General features: G+C 50.1%; 2 protein-coding genes across 5 annotated transcripts in view; one reads left to right on the forward strand and one right to left on the reverse strand.

The window, feature by feature from the left end:
- The window catches only part of ZNRF3 (zinc and ring finger 3), a 158,071-nt gene extending 146,812 nt beyond the window's left edge, over positions 1–11,259 (forward strand). For all 3 annotated transcript variants that reach the window (XM_025474415.3, XM_025474416.3, XM_025474417.3), the window contains 5 exons: positions 396–506; positions 1,450–1,617; positions 3,221–3,323; positions 4,086–5,813; positions 7,679–11,259. In XM_025474415.3, coding sequence (XP_025330200.1) covers positions 396–506; positions 1,450–1,617; positions 3,221–3,323; positions 4,086–5,813; positions 7,679–7,719 — 2,151 coding nt within the window. In that variant the 3' untranslated portion in view covers positions 7,720–11,259. The remainder of the gene's footprint in view (positions 1–395; positions 507–1,449; positions 1,618–3,220; positions 3,324–4,085; positions 5,814–7,678) is intronic.
- Positions 9,491–14,456, reverse strand: C26H22orf31 (chromosome 26 C22orf31 homolog). Of its 2 annotated transcripts, none has more exons than XM_025474419.3 (3): positions 14,247–14,456; positions 13,273–13,629; positions 9,491–12,294 (listed from the first exon to the last, which is right to left on the reverse strand). In XM_025474419.3, the coding sequence occupies exons 1-3, from the start codon at positions 14,247–14,249 to the stop codon at positions 11,857–11,859; spliced, it is 798 nt and encodes a 265-aa protein (XP_025330204.1). In that variant the 5' UTR covers positions 14,250–14,456; the 3' UTR covers positions 9,491–11,856. The 2 variants fall into 2 exon arrangements, with proteins under 2 accessions (XP_025330204.1, XP_025330203.1); XM_025474418.3 differs by having other exon boundaries at positions 13,174–13,629; positions 14,247–14,455.
- Positions 14,457–16,549: the final 2,093 nt, after the last annotated feature.

Here is a 16,549-nt window from a genome sequence, read left to right on the forward strand (position 1 = left end):
ATACAATTTTCTAAGTTGCTGTAAACCATTAATTACATGGTTAGTAATCACTGTTCCCTCAAAACATGACACTCACTCCTTTGTCCCATAAATACGATATTCGTGTTTATTTGGATGGACCTCTCCTACCAGTTACAGCAAACTTTGCGCTATTCCATGGGGAGCTAGGCGTTACTGTGGGAGTTCTCTTGACTGTGAGGAGGCCTGGCCAAGACTGTTGCACGCTTCCCCCTAGCCACACTATGAGGGACTGCCTGGGGTGGAGCAGACCCCCAGGTGTTTCCTGCAAACAAGGGGAAACATACTCAGGTTGCCCCAACCTTATCCCAACCAGGGCTGACACAAGTCACAGGCAGAAGAGACCTGTGACTCAGTGTGTCTGTGTTCTGTTCCAGCAACCCACTGAGTACTTTGATATGGGGATTTTCCTGGCATTCTTCGTCGTGGTCTCCCTGGTCTGCCTCATCCTCCTTGTCAAAATCAAGCTGAAGCAGCGGCGCAGTCAGGTAATGCCCCCGAGCAGCCCGTGAGTGCAGATCCCCACCGCCCTGTCACTAGTGGAAGCCAGGGTGGGGGCCTGAGCTCGGCGGCCCTTTGCCAGTGACCCGGGAGTGGCAAAAATGGAGAAAAATGAGAGCAAAGCTTATCACCCTATGTCTTCTCTGTTCTAAAAGGGCCAGAATCACAAAGGCTGAGCACTGGGAGTGCTTCCATCTAGGAGCTTCTCTCAAGAAATGTCTAAATGTTAATACAGAGCCCTAGAGCCTTGCTCTTCAGATATGATCTGGACACCAGTGTTGTCACCTGGGAGCTTAGTAGAAATGCAGACTCTCAGGCCATACCCAGACCTGCTGAATCTGAATCTGCATCTTCCAAGCTCTCCAGACGGTTCTCAGTAAACAGGGTAGCCGCTTTTGTGCCCCAGCTGCCATATCACTGTGCTCATAGGAAGGCAGGATTTGGGAGTAGAGGTTGATGGAGAGGGTAAGTGGGAATGTAGACTGTCCCGTATGTTGCGTGACCCCTCAGGAGAGAGACAGTGGATGTTGGTAGGCAATCTGTCGAGAGGATCACCACCTTCTCACAAAGTGAATGGCCATCACCCCGACAGAACAGTGGCTGCATTTGGCAGGCACCCATGCTCATTGTCTCATTTGCCCTCGGAGCTTTCTTCAGCGTAAAGAGGAGGAACCCAAGGCACGGAGCAGGTTAATAACTCAGAGTCTTGCAGAGTAGATCTCTGCTGGTACTGCCACGTGGGAGGAGCCTGGGTTCAAGTCAACTCAGGAGTCTGAAAAATCTGTGCAGTCTTAATTTCTAACATTTTGTCAAAAGTCTGACAGAGGACTAGCGCATGTCCCCGTGCATTGGGTGCCATGGCTCTAGGGGTGACTACCACTACAAATATGTCCTGGACCCTAACACAGACCCTAACACATTCTGCCACAGAACTCCATGAACAGGCTGGCTGTACAGGCTCTGGAGAAGATGGAAACCAGAAAGTTCAACTCCAAGAGTAAGGGGCGCCGGGAGGGGAGCTGTGGAGCTCTGGACACACTCAGCAGCAGCTCCACGTCCGACTGTGCCATCTGCCTGGAGAAGTACATTGATGGAGAGGTAATGACAGGCAGGGCCCATCCTGGCTGGGGATGAGGTGGACAGGTCCACAGAAGCACACACGACCTGGAAGGGTGGGGCCCCAGGTCCTTTTCACACAACTTTGCAGGAGCAGAAGGGTTTTAAATGCCTAGGTCTCAAGGGGGTGGCCTGAGACACTCTAGCTCCTCTAGAAGTGAGTGGCCACAATGCAGAGACGCTTTCTCCAGAGGACCCAGCTTCCACCCATGTAATTTCAGAAATTGATCAGAAATTCATGGTAGGCCAGAAAATGTCTGGTGTTAAGAACATTGACACATATTGACTTAATCTTAGAATCCCTCTTCTGAAAACTTGACTGGAAGCAAACCTCTCCTGCAAAGCCACATGGAGCACTGGGTGTTTTGACGTAGGCGAGGAGATATGATGCCGCCCCCTTCCCTTTTTTCTTCTAGCTTTTTATCCTGAAAATGTCACGCCTTCAGGAAAGCTGCATGAGTCATACAGTGAATGATGTGTCATTCACCTGGAATCACCATTTGTTAACATTGTGCCATGTTTGCTTAATCTTCCCAGAGGGAGGCGTGCAGACATACATTTTGGGGAGTGGGGAACAAAGCACTTCAGAATCAGCTACAGGCATTTGATGCCCCTTTAATGCAGGTGTTCCACTCCCATATAGACTATCGGGTGCAAATGAGTTTTTGCAGAGGCCTTTAAGTTAAGAGAGTTTTGAATGGTCTTTAGGAGCTGACTGCCTGTATTGCAGTCCTGGGCCAGGCAGGTTCTAGCTTTGTGATCTCGGGCAAGTGACTTCATTCTCTGTGCCTACCCTGTGACAGAGGCCCAAGACTGACCTGCGCTTCAGGTGATCGTGAAGGTTACAAGTAGAACTCTTCCACGGTCAGGAACAAGGTTAGGTATTAATTTCAACGTTATTGTACTGAGCTGGTCAGAGAATGAAAAAGCAAAGTAACATTAGCAAACTGTGGAGCAGGGGTCCTTTGGCTTGGGAACTCCAGAGGTGCTTGTACTCTAGAAAGCCCCATCTCCTCCTCTCTACATAGACTGCTTTGTCATAAACCATGTTCCCTCAGGTGAGTATTCAGGGTCCAGTGAAGGAGAAGACAGGAGAGCTTTGCCCCTTTGCTGCCACACCTATCAATTACAAATCCTGGGCATCCTTTCTACTCATCCCCAGTTAGAGTGCCTGGAGGGAACCACCACCCCAGAGATGCATAAGGTCTCTGAGGATACCTAGTCTTCTCTCCACATGCCTGGGGCTGCAGAAACTCTTGGCTTTAGTTTTCCCTGATGTGTGGAATGAATGTGAATGCCTTCCTCTGGCAACCAGAAAGGAGCCTGCTTCCTTCCTGAATGCTGAGGACTATGGTTGTGGCTTTTCCCTAGAAGCCAGGCATGGGTACTGACTCCAGGGAGTGGTGTCCACCTGTTGCTAGAGGCGGGGAGGTGAGTGAGAAGGAAGCCTCTGGCACTGCAATGAGGAACAAGGCTTCTTGATCCATGCTGTACTCCTCAGGAAGAAGAACATATGGGGCTGGAGGCAGGACTGCTCTCCGCGTGAGTCCTGCCTTCAGGCCACGTGTCCTCTCTCCCTTCCTAGGAGCTGCGGGTTATCCCCTGTACTCACCGCTTTCACAGGAAGTGCGTGGACCCATGGCTGCTGCAGCACCACACCTGCCCCCACTGTCGGCACAACATCATAGGTAATTGTCATCTGCCTCCATTGTTGCTGAAGAGTCACTGTCCCTACTGAATGCCTAGCAAGAGTGTGACACATGCTGCAGACCGGTGAGCGAGAATTGCCCTCCAGACCTGGGGGGGGGGGGAGGCTTGGTTTTGGAGTTTACTCAGTCTCCAAACCCTTAAGAGAGTCTGGCCTGAAGCATCGCCCTAAGTTCACATTTTGGCTTTCACGTGAACCAGCTTCCTGACCTTGAGCAAGGCATCTGGCCTCTCCAGGCCTTAGGCCCGTAATCTCCTTAGCGGGAAGGACAGTGATGATGCCCCCATGCCCAATACCATGGGGTTGTTCCCATGCCACAAGAGATGAATGTGAGGTGGCAGGGTTGTGGTGGCACTCCTGCATCACCTGTGGTGTTGGATGAGGGGGCCGGAATGCAGGACATACTCCAGATAGCTGGTTTTCTAGAGGGAACGTGCCTTTCGTCTTGGTATCTTTGTTGCTGTGTGCAAACTCCCTTAATGTCTTTGTCAGGCCAGGCTGAAGGGAGGTGTGCAATGGGCCCTTACAGGTGTGGCTGCCCTTCAGACAGAGAAGTGGGTCAGCCTATGCCAGCGTGGCCAGGTTTGGTGACAGCTTAGAAGGGGCCCGAGTCCTGAGACTGGGCACATGGGCACGTGACCAAGCCTGCTGCTTCACTGTCTGCCCCCATTTATCCCTCCAGCCCCTGGCACTCGTGTCCTCAGCCCCACTGACTTAGACTCCCCTACCCCCTTCTCCCCAGAGCAAAAGGGAAACCCAAGCGCCGTGTGCGTGGAGACCAGCAACCTCGCGCGCAGCCGGCAGCAGAGGGTGATCCTGCCGGTGCACTACCCCGGCCGCGTGCACAGGACCAACGCCATCCCCGCCTACCCGACCAGGACAAGCATGGACTCTCACGGGAACCCTGTCACCCTGCTGACCGTGGACCGGCACGGGGAGCAGAGTCTCTATTCCCCACAGACCCCCACCTACATCCGCGGCTACCCGCCCCTCCACCTGGACCACAGCCTGGCCCCGCACCGCTGCGGCCTGGAGCACCGGGCCTACTCGCCAGCTCACCCCTTCCGCAGGCCCAAGTTCAGCGGCCGCAGCTTCTCCAAGGCAGCTTGCTTCTCCCAGTACGAGACCATGTACCAACACTACTACTTCCAGGGCCTCAGCTACCCTGAGCAGGAGGGCCAGGCCCCCGCCGGCCTTACCCCCCGGGGCCCATCCCGTGCCTTCCCCCCGAGTGGCGGCGGCAGCCTGCTCTTCCCCACCGTGGTGCACATGGCACCACCCTCCCACCTCGAGAGTGGCAGCACGTCCAGCTTCGGCTGCTACCACGGCCACCGCTCAGTGTGCAGCGGCTACCTGGCCGACTGCCCTGGCAGCGACAGCAGCAGCAGCAGCAGCTCGGGCCAATGCCACTGCTCCTCCAGCGACTCCGTAGTGGATTGTACCGAGGTCAGCAACCAGGGCGTGTACGGGAGCTGCTCCACCTTCCGCAGCTCCCTCAGCAGTGACTATGACCCCTTCATCTACCGCAGCCGGAGCCCCGGTCGCACCAGCGACGTGGGGGGCTCGGGCAGCTCAGGCCGGGGGCCTGTCGTGTGCCTCGAGGGCTCCCCGCCACCTGACGAACTCCCAGCGGCCCACGGTCAAGGTGCAGGGCGGGGAGAGCCTTGGCCTGGCCCCGCCTCGCCCTCGGGGGACCAGCTGTCCACCTGCAGCCTGGAGATGAACTATAGCAGCAGCTCCTCCCTGGAGCACAGGGGGCCCACTAGCTCTACCTCAGAAGTGGGGCTCGAGGCTTCTCCTGGGGCTGCCCCGGACCTCAGGAGGACCTGGAAGGGGGCCCGCGAGGGGCTGTCGTGTGCCTGCTGCTGCGAGCCCCAGCCCTCCACACTGGAGCCCAGCGTCGGAGTGGCCGGGGGCAGCACACTGTTCCTGGGCGCCCCGGGCGGGGAAGCTCAGCCAGGAAGCCCCCAGGGCCTGTACGGCCTTCACCCAGACCATTTGCCCAGGACAGATGGGGTGAAATATGAGGGCCTGCCCTGCTGCTTCTATGAAGAAAAGCAGGTGGCCCATGGCAGCGGAGGGGGCAGCGGCTGCTACAACGAGGACTGCTCGGTGAGCGTGCAGTACGCGCTTGCCCAGGAGCCCCCGCCCGGCTGCCACCCGGGGGCCCGGGACCTGAGCCAGCGCATCCCCATCATTCCAGAGGATGTGGACGGTGACTTAGGCCTGCCCTCGGACTGCCAAGGGACTTGTGGCCTCGGCCCCTGGGGTGGGACGCCGGGCCCGGATGCCCTGCGACCCCACAGAGGCCTAGGAGTGGCCCGGGAAGAAGAACCAGTTCTGTGCTGCCAGGCTGGGGTGCTGCTCTCGCCCAGCTGCCCTCTGGAAGGTGCAGAGGCCACCAGGGCTGGCTTTCCTGGTGCCCCCCAGGACACTCAGGAGTCCAGCATCACAGCCACTGAGGCTGCAGGTGAGAGCAGGAGAGGACGGTGGGCCAGAGTCAGGGTTCTCCTCTTTCTCCGAGTTGTTTTCTAAGTGACTTCCTTTGTGCCCTCCACTTTATTTATTTTTTCTGAAGATTTTATTTGTTTATTCATGATAGACAGAGAGAGAGAGAGAGGCAGAGACACAGGCAGAGGGAGAAGCAGGCTCCATGCAGGGAACCTGACGTGGGACTGGATCCCGGGTCTCCAGGATCAGGCCCTGGACTGAAGGCGGCGCTAAACCGCTGAGCCACCACAGCTGCCCTGTGCCCTCCACTTTAAATGCCATCTGCACCTAATGACCTCTGAAGTTTTAATCCCCGCCCTGTGTTCCAAACCCATTAAGCTTTCTTTCTTTTTTTTTTTTTTTTTTTTTTTTTTTTACAGATTGTGTTTATTTATTTGGGAGAGAGAGAGCACAATCAGTGGAGAAAGGGAGAGGGAGAAGCAGGCTCCCCACTGAGCAGGGAACCCGACATGGGGCTTGACCCCAGGACTTTGGGATCATAACCTGAGTGAAAGGCAGATGCTTAACCGACTGAGCCACCCAGGCACCCTTGACCCCCATTAGGCCTTCTGTTTCTCTGAGTCTCACAAGCATCCCACCCTGTCAGGTCCACTGCAGTACTCTCAAATTCTTCCCTTTGCGTGCCGCCCCCTTCCTCCAGGCTCCCCACCCAGATGCTCAGGCCCAAACCCGGCACTATCCCTGAGCCCACCCCACCCTCCATATTCCAGCGTCCTGGACTTCTCAACCTGCCTGTGAGGACCACATGGGCTTATTTTTCACCCTTGTCCGGAAAATCAAATCCCCAGAAAAATGAAACTTAGCAAACAACATGCAAAATCCAAGTCCAGAATTGTCATTCGATTCAGCAGACCTCATCAAATTGCTATAAAGTTTCCAAACATTTTGTGTCAGTAACAAGCAGTCCAGCATCTTTGAGTAGCACCACTACACGTTCCACTTCCAAAGTATCACCCTAATTTCTCTCTCCCGCATTTCCACCTGCCGTCTCCCTGACCAGACCTGTTTCCTTTCTCCAAGGCCAAGGCAGGGACCTGATGGATCTCTCACTGCTCTGAGCTTTCCATTCTGTATGGGAGCCCCAGTGGTCTTATTTTTATTTTTATTTATTTATTTTTTCCCCAGTGGTCTTTTTAGAAATACATGTCTTTACACCAGAAAACCCTTCAGTGACTTGCCACTACCTCTAAATTTTAAAAATGTAAACTTCACCCCTTTCTGTATGATCTGCCCCCTGCCTATCCCTTGCCTTGGACTACCTCCGGCTTCACTCACTTCCTTGCTACTTGAGCTTCCTGTGACCTCTGTCCTGTTACCCCAACAATCCAAGTTCACTGCAACTTCCAGACTTCTCTGCTGCTTCTCCAGATCTGAGCTAAAATCACACCCTCCAGCCTTGTCCAAGGTCACTGTCACACCCTCTATTTATTTCCCGGGCTATCACAACCTGAGGGAGGGTCTGTGGGCTCTGGGAAGGGGTCTCCTCTCTTCTTCCCAGGGCCTGTACCAGTGCCAGATGCGCATCTGTTGTATGTGTTTTCATGCTACCTAAGGGCTTCCAGAAGTCTCTGTACCTCCAGATGAAGGAAGCTGTCTAGCAGGCACCTGTCTGTCTAGCAGGCACCTGTGCCCCCAGCACAGCATGAGGAGCTCTCAGCAAAGGAACTCTGTTTTCAAAGCATACATGGTCCATGTGGCATTGTGAGCTGTCAATTCCTGAGAGCCTGTAATGCTGGGGATGGGCACCCAGGTCCCTTGCCTGGTCCCCATGCATTGTGCCCAGGGCCTCCAGGGCCAGTTCTGATTATTTTTCTCTCTCTCTAGGACAGAGATCTCGCCCAGCAGACAGTGGCACGGGAGCCTGAGCTCAGAAGGAACTCATACGTGGAAATGGGGACTATATGGAGACTCCAAGCTCTGACTTCCTTCAGAAAAAAAAAAAAATTTTTTTTAGCATTGACAAACACACAAAAGTGGTAATAAAGAGAGCCCTCCTTCTCAACCCAAAATGTGAGCCACCTGTGGCAAACTGCCCCCACCCCACCCCCATTAACAAACCAACAGACAAAATTTCTCTGAGTCCTTTGCCTCTTTTGATAACATGGTATATTCTGTTTTGTAAAGTGTGTGTGCTTGGGGTTCTGAGGTGTGTGGGATTGAGTTCTCTGCTTTGTTTTTTAAGATATTATATGTAAATGTAAAAAGTTATTTAAATATATATTTTAAAGAACCCTAACCGCCAACTTTTGCTGAAAAAGAAAAAAAAAAAAAAAAGAAATCACTGCTGCATTAATTGAACCACATCGTGTAGATACTGTTGTCTCCCAGGAGGGAGCTCAGGCCTTTGAAAAGCTCAGGGCTACACCTGCCTTAGAAAATGAACCAGAAACTTGAAGTAAAGCTAGTTGATATGGGTACAAACTCTGAGGAACAATGCAATGCTGCCTCTTTCTTTCTTGTGGTAAATCCCAACGTACAAAGTTTCGGGTCTTCTCAGAAGCCATGCCTCTCCAGCTCACACCTATAGGCAGCTGACGGAAACAGCTAGGAATAGGGCGGAAGGTCTGCAGCTCTGAGGAGCTGGGACAAGCCATTGCCACACAAGCCCCGGAGTGACAGGGATGATGCAGCCCAGCGTCTGTCCCTTCGGGTCATCGTCTTAGGTGAAAGGACAGAGTTCACAGTCCTGAACTTGGACTTCCTGCCACTGGCTGCAGAAATGGTTGGAAGGGGTGTGTGGGGATGAACACCCAGGAGGAATGTCGTTTTGCAGCCTTAGTGTCTGGGCGGGGTGGGGGGCTGAAAGTGGTCTCACTAACCCAGAGAAGGGACAGGGGGCGCTAGAGAGTGCCTGCACACAGGCATCTGTGTGGGCACAGCCAGTGTCCTGAGGCTGCCTTCCTGGGGGGCCCCACGGGGTCAGCACCGAGCTCCCTCCGTTGGAGTGATGCATTTCCCATCCCATCCCCTATGGAAGCCCCGCTTCAGGGTTATTCAGCCCGCTGCCTCATGGCTGAACTTGCTCATCTCGCCTGCAAATGTCTACTATCCCTTCTACCTAATGCACTATTATGTATTGATTCTCCGTGAGACAGAGAAAGAGACTATCAGATAGTTTAGACCCAAAGGGTAGGATTTTGTATATTTTTCCAGCCTTTTGCTATTCTTGTTTTTAAGAGGGAGGGAGAGTTTTAAAACCCAAACCATTTTTTTTTAAAAGATGTTTCCATTGTAAAAGGGAGAATCTATTTAAAGCTATTTCAGATCAGGGATTGTCATCCTTTTTGTCCAATGTACTTCTTGTTCTTAAAGGGTTTTTTTTGTTGTTGTTGTTGTTTTTGTTTTTTTGTTTTTGGTTTTTTTTGTTTGTTTGTTTTTTTAAGAAGAAACTAATCACATTAGCCCCTTGTGTTCACTAACTCCTCTGGTCACTTTCATTTTATCCATTTATTGTCATCTGAAATGCTCATTTGCGGAATAGGAACCTCATGGCCTAGCCCCCCTGTAGTGGGGAAACAGAGACTGCCCAGGCTTGCCCTTCAACAATGGTGATACCGCCTCTCCAGTAAGTTCAGGGGAAGTCAGTCCAGGGTCCAGATGAGAATGTTTTTGACTGAGAATCTCACTGTATCCCAATTCTTTTTGCTTTTTTTTTTTTTTTTTTTTTAAACCCAGCCCGTGATGAGGACATTTAGCCTTCTAGCCAGGCTTTGACAGAAAGAAATTCTAGCATCAAATGATCAAGCCATTTGCCATTTAGGAACTCAATGCAGTGAGATTTGTCCTCCAGCCTCTGAGGTATAGTCCTTTGGGGGCTGCTGCCCCCCGCCCCCACCCCGGCCTATGCCCAGCACACCTGTTGGCGAGGGTGTGAGAAGCGCCTAAGCTGTTGACATGTGATCCGGGCTGCCTTTATTTCTCAGGCCAGGAGTAGCAGCTGCTGAGGACAACAGCTTGCATTACGTGGTTTTAGGGAAGGGGGTGGGGGGTATGGCTTCTAACATGAACTGCAAAAAGCAGCTTCTCATTGTTGAGATTTTTGTTTTTTGTCGTTTTGTTTTTAATGCCTTTGAGTGCACATTATCTCCTTTGTCTGAAACCATACCCTCAAAGTGGCTTTCTTTAGCCCAGTCTGGGAAACTACTCCTCAATAGCCTTAAGCAATAAATAGATGAGTAGATAATGTGGCTTCCACGGGGCTTATTAAAATAAATGTGTCCAATTTTCATTTGAAAGAGCAATAATTACAGATGGCAAAAAGAAACAACATTTAATTTTTGTACTTTACAGGGCAGTAGAAGCAGAAAAGTGAAAATGTTAAAATTTTAAATATCAGCCATTGTCTTAAATTCACCAGACAGGGAGGTCACCAGAATATAGGAACAACTCTATTATTGCCTCACCATTTAAATCAAAAGAAATGTCTTCTTTGAAGATTTTAAGACTCCGGTAATCATGACCTTTGTCAGTGGCCTCTCAGTGGTGTGTTGGGGTCATATAGCCTTGGAAACTGGGAGCATCACATTTTCCATTGAGAATCTGCACCATCACTGCCCACCCCCAAGCCAGATTGTGACTGTTAGGCCTGGTCCCCATGGCCAAGCCCTGGGTATAGGACAGCCATGTAAACTGCAGAGTACTGGAACCAGTTAAAAATAATGGGGGTTTGGGAATTCTGATCAACAAGGTACCTCTCTATGCTGGCTCTGACTCTCTCAATCTCTCCCACCTCTCTTGAACCCAAGCCATTTTATAAAGCCCAATCTGCTGTCCCACCACTCAGACCCTCCCTTATGTGCTGCTAGTTTCTACTCAAAGCTCATGCAGGACTAATGCTTTTAAAATGAGGTCTAAAAAATAATTACTAATCTGAGTATTATTTTTTAAACAGACCTGCCTTTTTCTATTCTTTATATAGACTCTATTGTGTTGGTCTAACGACACTATTTTAAAATGTTTTGTTTTGTTTTGTTTTTTATTTCTCCCATAGCACTTAAAAGATATTTTGTAAAGACTTTGCTGTAAAGATTTTGTAATAAAATGGTCTAAGGGCTCCTTCTCCAACATTACCATTTTTTTTTAATGTTTTAAAGGCTAGAAAACAACTTATGTATATTCTGTATATGTATAGCAGCACATTTCATTTATGGAAATATGTTCTCAGAATATTTATTTACTAATATATTTATCTTAAGCCATGTCTTATGTTGAGAGCGTGACATTGTTGGAATAATCATTGAAAATGACTAACACGAGGCCCTGTAAATACATGATAATTGCACACAGATTTTACATATTTGCCGACCAAAAATGATTTCAAACAAGTTGTAGTCTTCTATGGTTTTGTAACAAATTGTACAAATGACTGTAAAAAAAAAAAATACAATTTTATCAAGTATGCGTTACATGTTGTCATTGCTCTGTATGGTAAAGATCTATAGATCCCACCAGGGAGAAGTTTGCGTGAAGCAATGCCTTTGACTTCCTCCTTGTTCATGTAAACATCTGTAGGATTTCCTCTCCCATTTACATAGAGTTTGTGTTGTTGGGGCCTGGGGTGGTGTCATGAGGGAGCATCTGATGGAGAGTCTGTGAGATTATGTCCTTGAGGTGGTCATGGTTTTTCTGCTCAGCCCTATGTGGAGTGAGTGAGGGCAGTGATGGTCCACTTTTCAAAATAAGGAACATGGGTTGGATTTAAACTGTTGACTTCCTCTGCCTGGCCTTTTCCTACCTGAACGACTGAGAGACCCTCAAACCCCTATTAAGGAAAGGGAGCTTGTAGGGAAAAGACCCTAAGCATTTAGCCCTCAAAATGACCTCATCATGAGAGAGTAGAGAACAGCCATCAGTATGAAATGAATCTCATATCCATTGGTCTTATTTCCCAGGGAGGGAGTTACTAATTTGTAAAGCACTCCGAGATTATGTGGAAGGTGCAAAGTGGTGTTTATTTTTCAGACATCTAGGAGAGAATATCCTAAGCTGGTGAGCTCCTGTTCCTATTTCTCACTCTTTAACTTGGGCCATTTCTTGGGCACAGGCTCCTTGTGGACCTCCAGCTGCGTCCTGCCAGGCAGTGGGTCCTGAGCACCCTCGGGAGTGGCAGCCTGACTGTGCAGAGCCTCCCAGAGCTTCTGTTTGATGGCCTTGCCCAGCTCCAAGCTATACCTTTTGGGGGTCCCTGAAGGATTCCACAGCATCGGCTCAACCACAGAGTGGTACAGAGCCCTGTAACTCTCCATGGGGAGGCCGTGGATGGTTAGCTTGTCCTCTGACAACTGCTGTCTCTTTCTGGTTTCAGGAAGCAACGCTTGGCCCTTCCAGGCCGCTGTCCCGGTGTCCCCGGGTAGTGCTTGGGTGGCAGCCACATGTTCAGCATATCTGCTCTCAAGATCTTGGCGGACAGTTACTTTTTTCTCCTTTGAACTTTCTTTACTCTGGCCAGGAAGAAAGCAGAGAAGTCAAAGCTAAAACTTGAGAAGGGAGCTCAGAATAATTATCTGGGATTTGTGTCCCAGACTTGGTTACAGCCTCCACCAACATTTGTCTAGTGGGTTCTGGTTTACGGAATTCCTCATGGACGCCACTGCGTGCTTTCCCCATAACCCTGTAAGGTCAGCAGGAGGTAGATCTAAAGGCAAGGAAATTGGAACGGGTTTGCCCAAGCCAGCAGGGTTAGAAGGTTCCTAAGCCACAGTGTCACCTCCTGAATGCCACGCGGGATCTTACGTGTTTACTCTGTGCCAGGTTCTGTTCAAAAACCCTTTGCATTACATTAGCTCAATCCTCATGAAACCCCATGGGGGAAGGACTGTCATTCCCCCATTTTGTACATGACAAAGACGGAGGCAGGAAGAAGCTAAGCCCACGGTTGTCCTCAACTACAGTTAAAGCGGTTCAGCTGGCCCCGTGGAGCGATGGGCCTCTGGATGCCAGGTTCCCCGCGTCTAAGTTCACGGCTCGATCTGTGGCTCGCCTCCCATGTTTGGGGCGGGGGGGGGGGGGGGTGTGCCTAAGGGCGCTGCCCATATCCTGGCTTTTCCCACTTATTTTCCCTCCACGTTAAGTTCCTTTAGCCTGTGGTTATGAAAGCCACTGCGTCCTGTAGAACTGGGCAGAGCATAAGTAGCCCAAGCGCAGACCTGTGCTGTCTCCCTTGTGTCACCTTCCCCTGCATCCCTGTCCCCACCTCCACAGTCCTGTCTTTAACTTTAGGATTTCCTTCAGTCTGTATGAATCACTTCAGCAGTAAGTGTCCCTAGCTGACGCTTCCCTGTCCCCACTCCCAGGTCTTCTCCACCGGCAGCCGCACGTACCTTGCTGATGCCTCCTGCGGGTTTCCTGAGCCTCGGTGAGGGTGAACCAGGGCGCTGCCCCACCGGCCCTTTGCCCTTGGAAGTGATGGGGTTTCTTACCCTGCCCCGCTGCGTGGCTTTCGTTGCTGAATTGTCCTTAGGCTTTAATCTCTTTGAGGGCTTTGCTTCTCCAAACTTGCGTGGTCCTGGGCAACACTTATCTTTCAGCTGTCGCCTGAGCACCAGCTTAATCAGGGAGACCGAACTGGCAATGAACGGATTCTTTACGACTTCCCAAGAAGAGGTGGTACCTGGTGCTGGGGACCTGATGTTCTGCTCTGCACACACTCTGGCCACCCAGGGGCTGGCGAGAGCCCGAGCGTCCACATAGCAGTCCTGAAGCCTGGTGTTCAGTAAGATGGACCGACGGAGCCCATATGTGGGGATGCTGGGCTCTCGTCTCACATAGATTGGATGCTAGAATTAGAAGGAGAGAAAAGGGAATGAAAACAAGACCAGTTCTCAAGCAGGGACCAGAAGGCCCACTTTGGAGGCAAAGTAGTAACGCCTTTTTACACATCGTCCCTTCCACACAGCTCTTAGAAATCTATCCATCTGCTCTCCCGCTCACCCAGAGCCTTTTGTACCAAGTAGGGAAACACGGTCACAATGATATTCAGGCTCCCAAAGAACACAGCAATGCTTGGGCTGGAAGCAGAGGTTTGGGAAGCATTTACAAGGAATCAAAGACAATTCCTGTCTGCGGGGACAGAAAAGGAATGGAGACAGGATCACTAGAGAGTCCTATAGGAGCTATAGTCACCCCTCGAGCTGCTGCAAGACAGAAATGATGCCACGTAAAGTTCTACCAAACCCTGAATACACTCTCTAACCAGACCACCGTGAGCCAAGAAGGGCCACTCAGCTGGAAATCCTGGGTTTCCTAAAGGCAAAAGCACAAGGTAAGTGATGCTGACTTCCATTCCTGGAACCAGCCAAGAACAAGGGAACAATTTGGATAGATCAGAATCACACACTTAAAGAGACCTGGCCTTCTAAGAAATGTCATCTATAAAAAAATAAAATCACCTTACCATATTTCAGTTGCCTTAAATTTTATTTTAGCTAGCTTAGTAGGGGGAAGAAATATATATTTTCTTTTCCCTTTTCCTCTTTTGCTTTTTTTGTTGTTGTTTTGCTTTGGTTTGTTTTAATATTTCTAGTCACCTATCTTTCTCTGCCTCAGTTATGTATGAGCAAATTGTAGTTTGTTTAGATTTTTGGCTCACGTGCAGACAGTTTTGAACCATTATCTCTAGTATTTGTGATGTCACTTTGGTTTGTGATGTGGGTGTGGGTGGGTGTTACATCATCAGATTTTATAGTTAAATTAGGCTGGAAGAAGTTCCATTTTGTTGTGCTTGCAGCCTCAGGAACTTGTGAAGTGCCCATGTCCCCAAGAAAGGCTTGGGTGAATGAGTAAAGTCCTAACGTCCTTAAGGAGCATGCTTTGCACACAATGTAGTCAAATATGCAGCCCATATTTATGGATACAGGTAGTGAGATAGACCCTTACATGTGCAAAAGTGGCCTTCTCCGTGCACATAAAGAAGGTACTGTTACATTCTCAGAATAGCTGCCAAGGTTAGGGACCAGAAATGAAAGAACACGTTCCTGCAACCCTGGGCACCTCTCCCTACATGTCTCTCCCCGAGAGACTACATGGTTTCTGGAATGCGGTTTTATTTTACATCCCATGGCAAATTCAGTAATTAGAGCTGTTAGCAGTGTCAAGGGCTTGAAACAAGAACAAAGACGCCTCTTCCTGGTAACTCTTGGGCAATGCCTCGCTCCTTATCAGGTGCTTATCCTGTCGGTGGTTTTGAGTTTTTATACACAAAATGCCAAAGGAGACTCCCTCCTGAGGAGGAGGAGAGGGAAATGATGGAAAAACAGAGTATGAGTCTGGCAGGAGCTCCTGGAATCGTATGTGTTGCCTGTTTGATTTTTCTGAGTGTTGTCCCTGGAGTGAATCAAAGCCTGCAGGCAGACTGCACCGCAGGCCGCACCTCCAGGCCAAAGGCATCTGGACCTACAGACGCTTGGGAGGACAATGAGGCTCATTCAGTGGTGAGCCCTGGCCTCACCTCCCGAGACGTGGGTCAGTTTTAGAGCAGAGTGTTGGAAAAAGGTTTGTCTTTGGGAAGGGTTTGCAACTGTCTGGAGATTGGGCAGGCAAGCATCCTTCCAAAGCTGGTGAATCCTGGAGAGGTGGCACCAGGCTCTTGGGCTCCTGTCCGCCTTTGCTCTGCATGGCAGGGACAGAAGGGAAATGCTGGGCAAGACAGGAATTCTAGGAGTAATTCTTCTGGTTCTCTTCTTCCCGGCCTTCCACCTCTTTCCAGATATTCATCTGTTGTATTTGCTTTCCTAGGCCTTTACTCAACGGCCAAGTGACACTGCTCAGACTCTGAGGAAGATGCTGAATCTCCCCCTTCGGGCACAGAGCTGTTCGTGTGGATGGCAACTGATACACACTCTCACTTCAATCAAAACCTGCCTCCTCTCCCTGCAGTGTAACTCACTTGACTGACTCTACCCCAGTGGGGAACCCCCATGCTCCCTTGAACTAACCCAGGGTAATAGTAATATGGCCTGTGCTATTTCTCCTACATCAGTAAAATTTGTTATTTAGCGAATGCTTGACATAGGCCAGGCACTGTTCTAGGCACTTCCCAAGCATCATCTCATGAAATGCCACCAACAGTCTTATGAGTTTGGGCACTGTCACCTGCCCTGCTTTACAGATAAAGAAACTGAGGCACAAGTTGCTTGGAACCATGCCCCAGATCCCAAAGCTAATAACCAACAAAAGCTGGTCTCAACCAAACTCTACACCATGCTTGCTCTTAACCACCCAGAGCTATCACTGGTATGCTTTGCCTCTCATCTGGTCAGTCCATCCACATACCATCCCCAGGCCCAGTTCTAGGCCTATCCTTGATATGAGACCTTCTTGGGTTGCATGATCTGGCCTGCCCGAGTTGACATCCCAGATCCACCTCTCCATGGGCAAGTGAATTCACATCCCTGAACCTTACACTCCTCATCTGTGAAATGGGGATAGTAACTGTCCCTACCCCAGGATCACTGAGAATGAAATGGGAAAAGCGTGTGAGGCATTTGGCTCCTGGCACATAGGAAGTACTCAATAAATAATGTTCTTATTAATATTATTTTCATGACCTATTTGCTCATCTGACCCTTTCTTTTCTTTTCTTTTTAAGATTTTATGTATTTATTCATGAGAGACACAGACAGAGAGGCAGAGACATAGGCAGATAGAGAAGCAGGCTCCCTGCGGAGAACCAGATGTGAGATCCCAGGACCCTGGGAT

The sequence above is a fragment of the Canis lupus genome, chromosome 26, assembly GCF_003254725.2.
Source record: "Canis lupus dingo isolate Sandy chromosome 26, ASM325472v2, whole genome shotgun sequence".
NCBI classification, from domain to species: domain Eukaryota; kingdom Metazoa; phylum Chordata; class Mammalia; order Carnivora; family Canidae; genus Canis; species Canis lupus.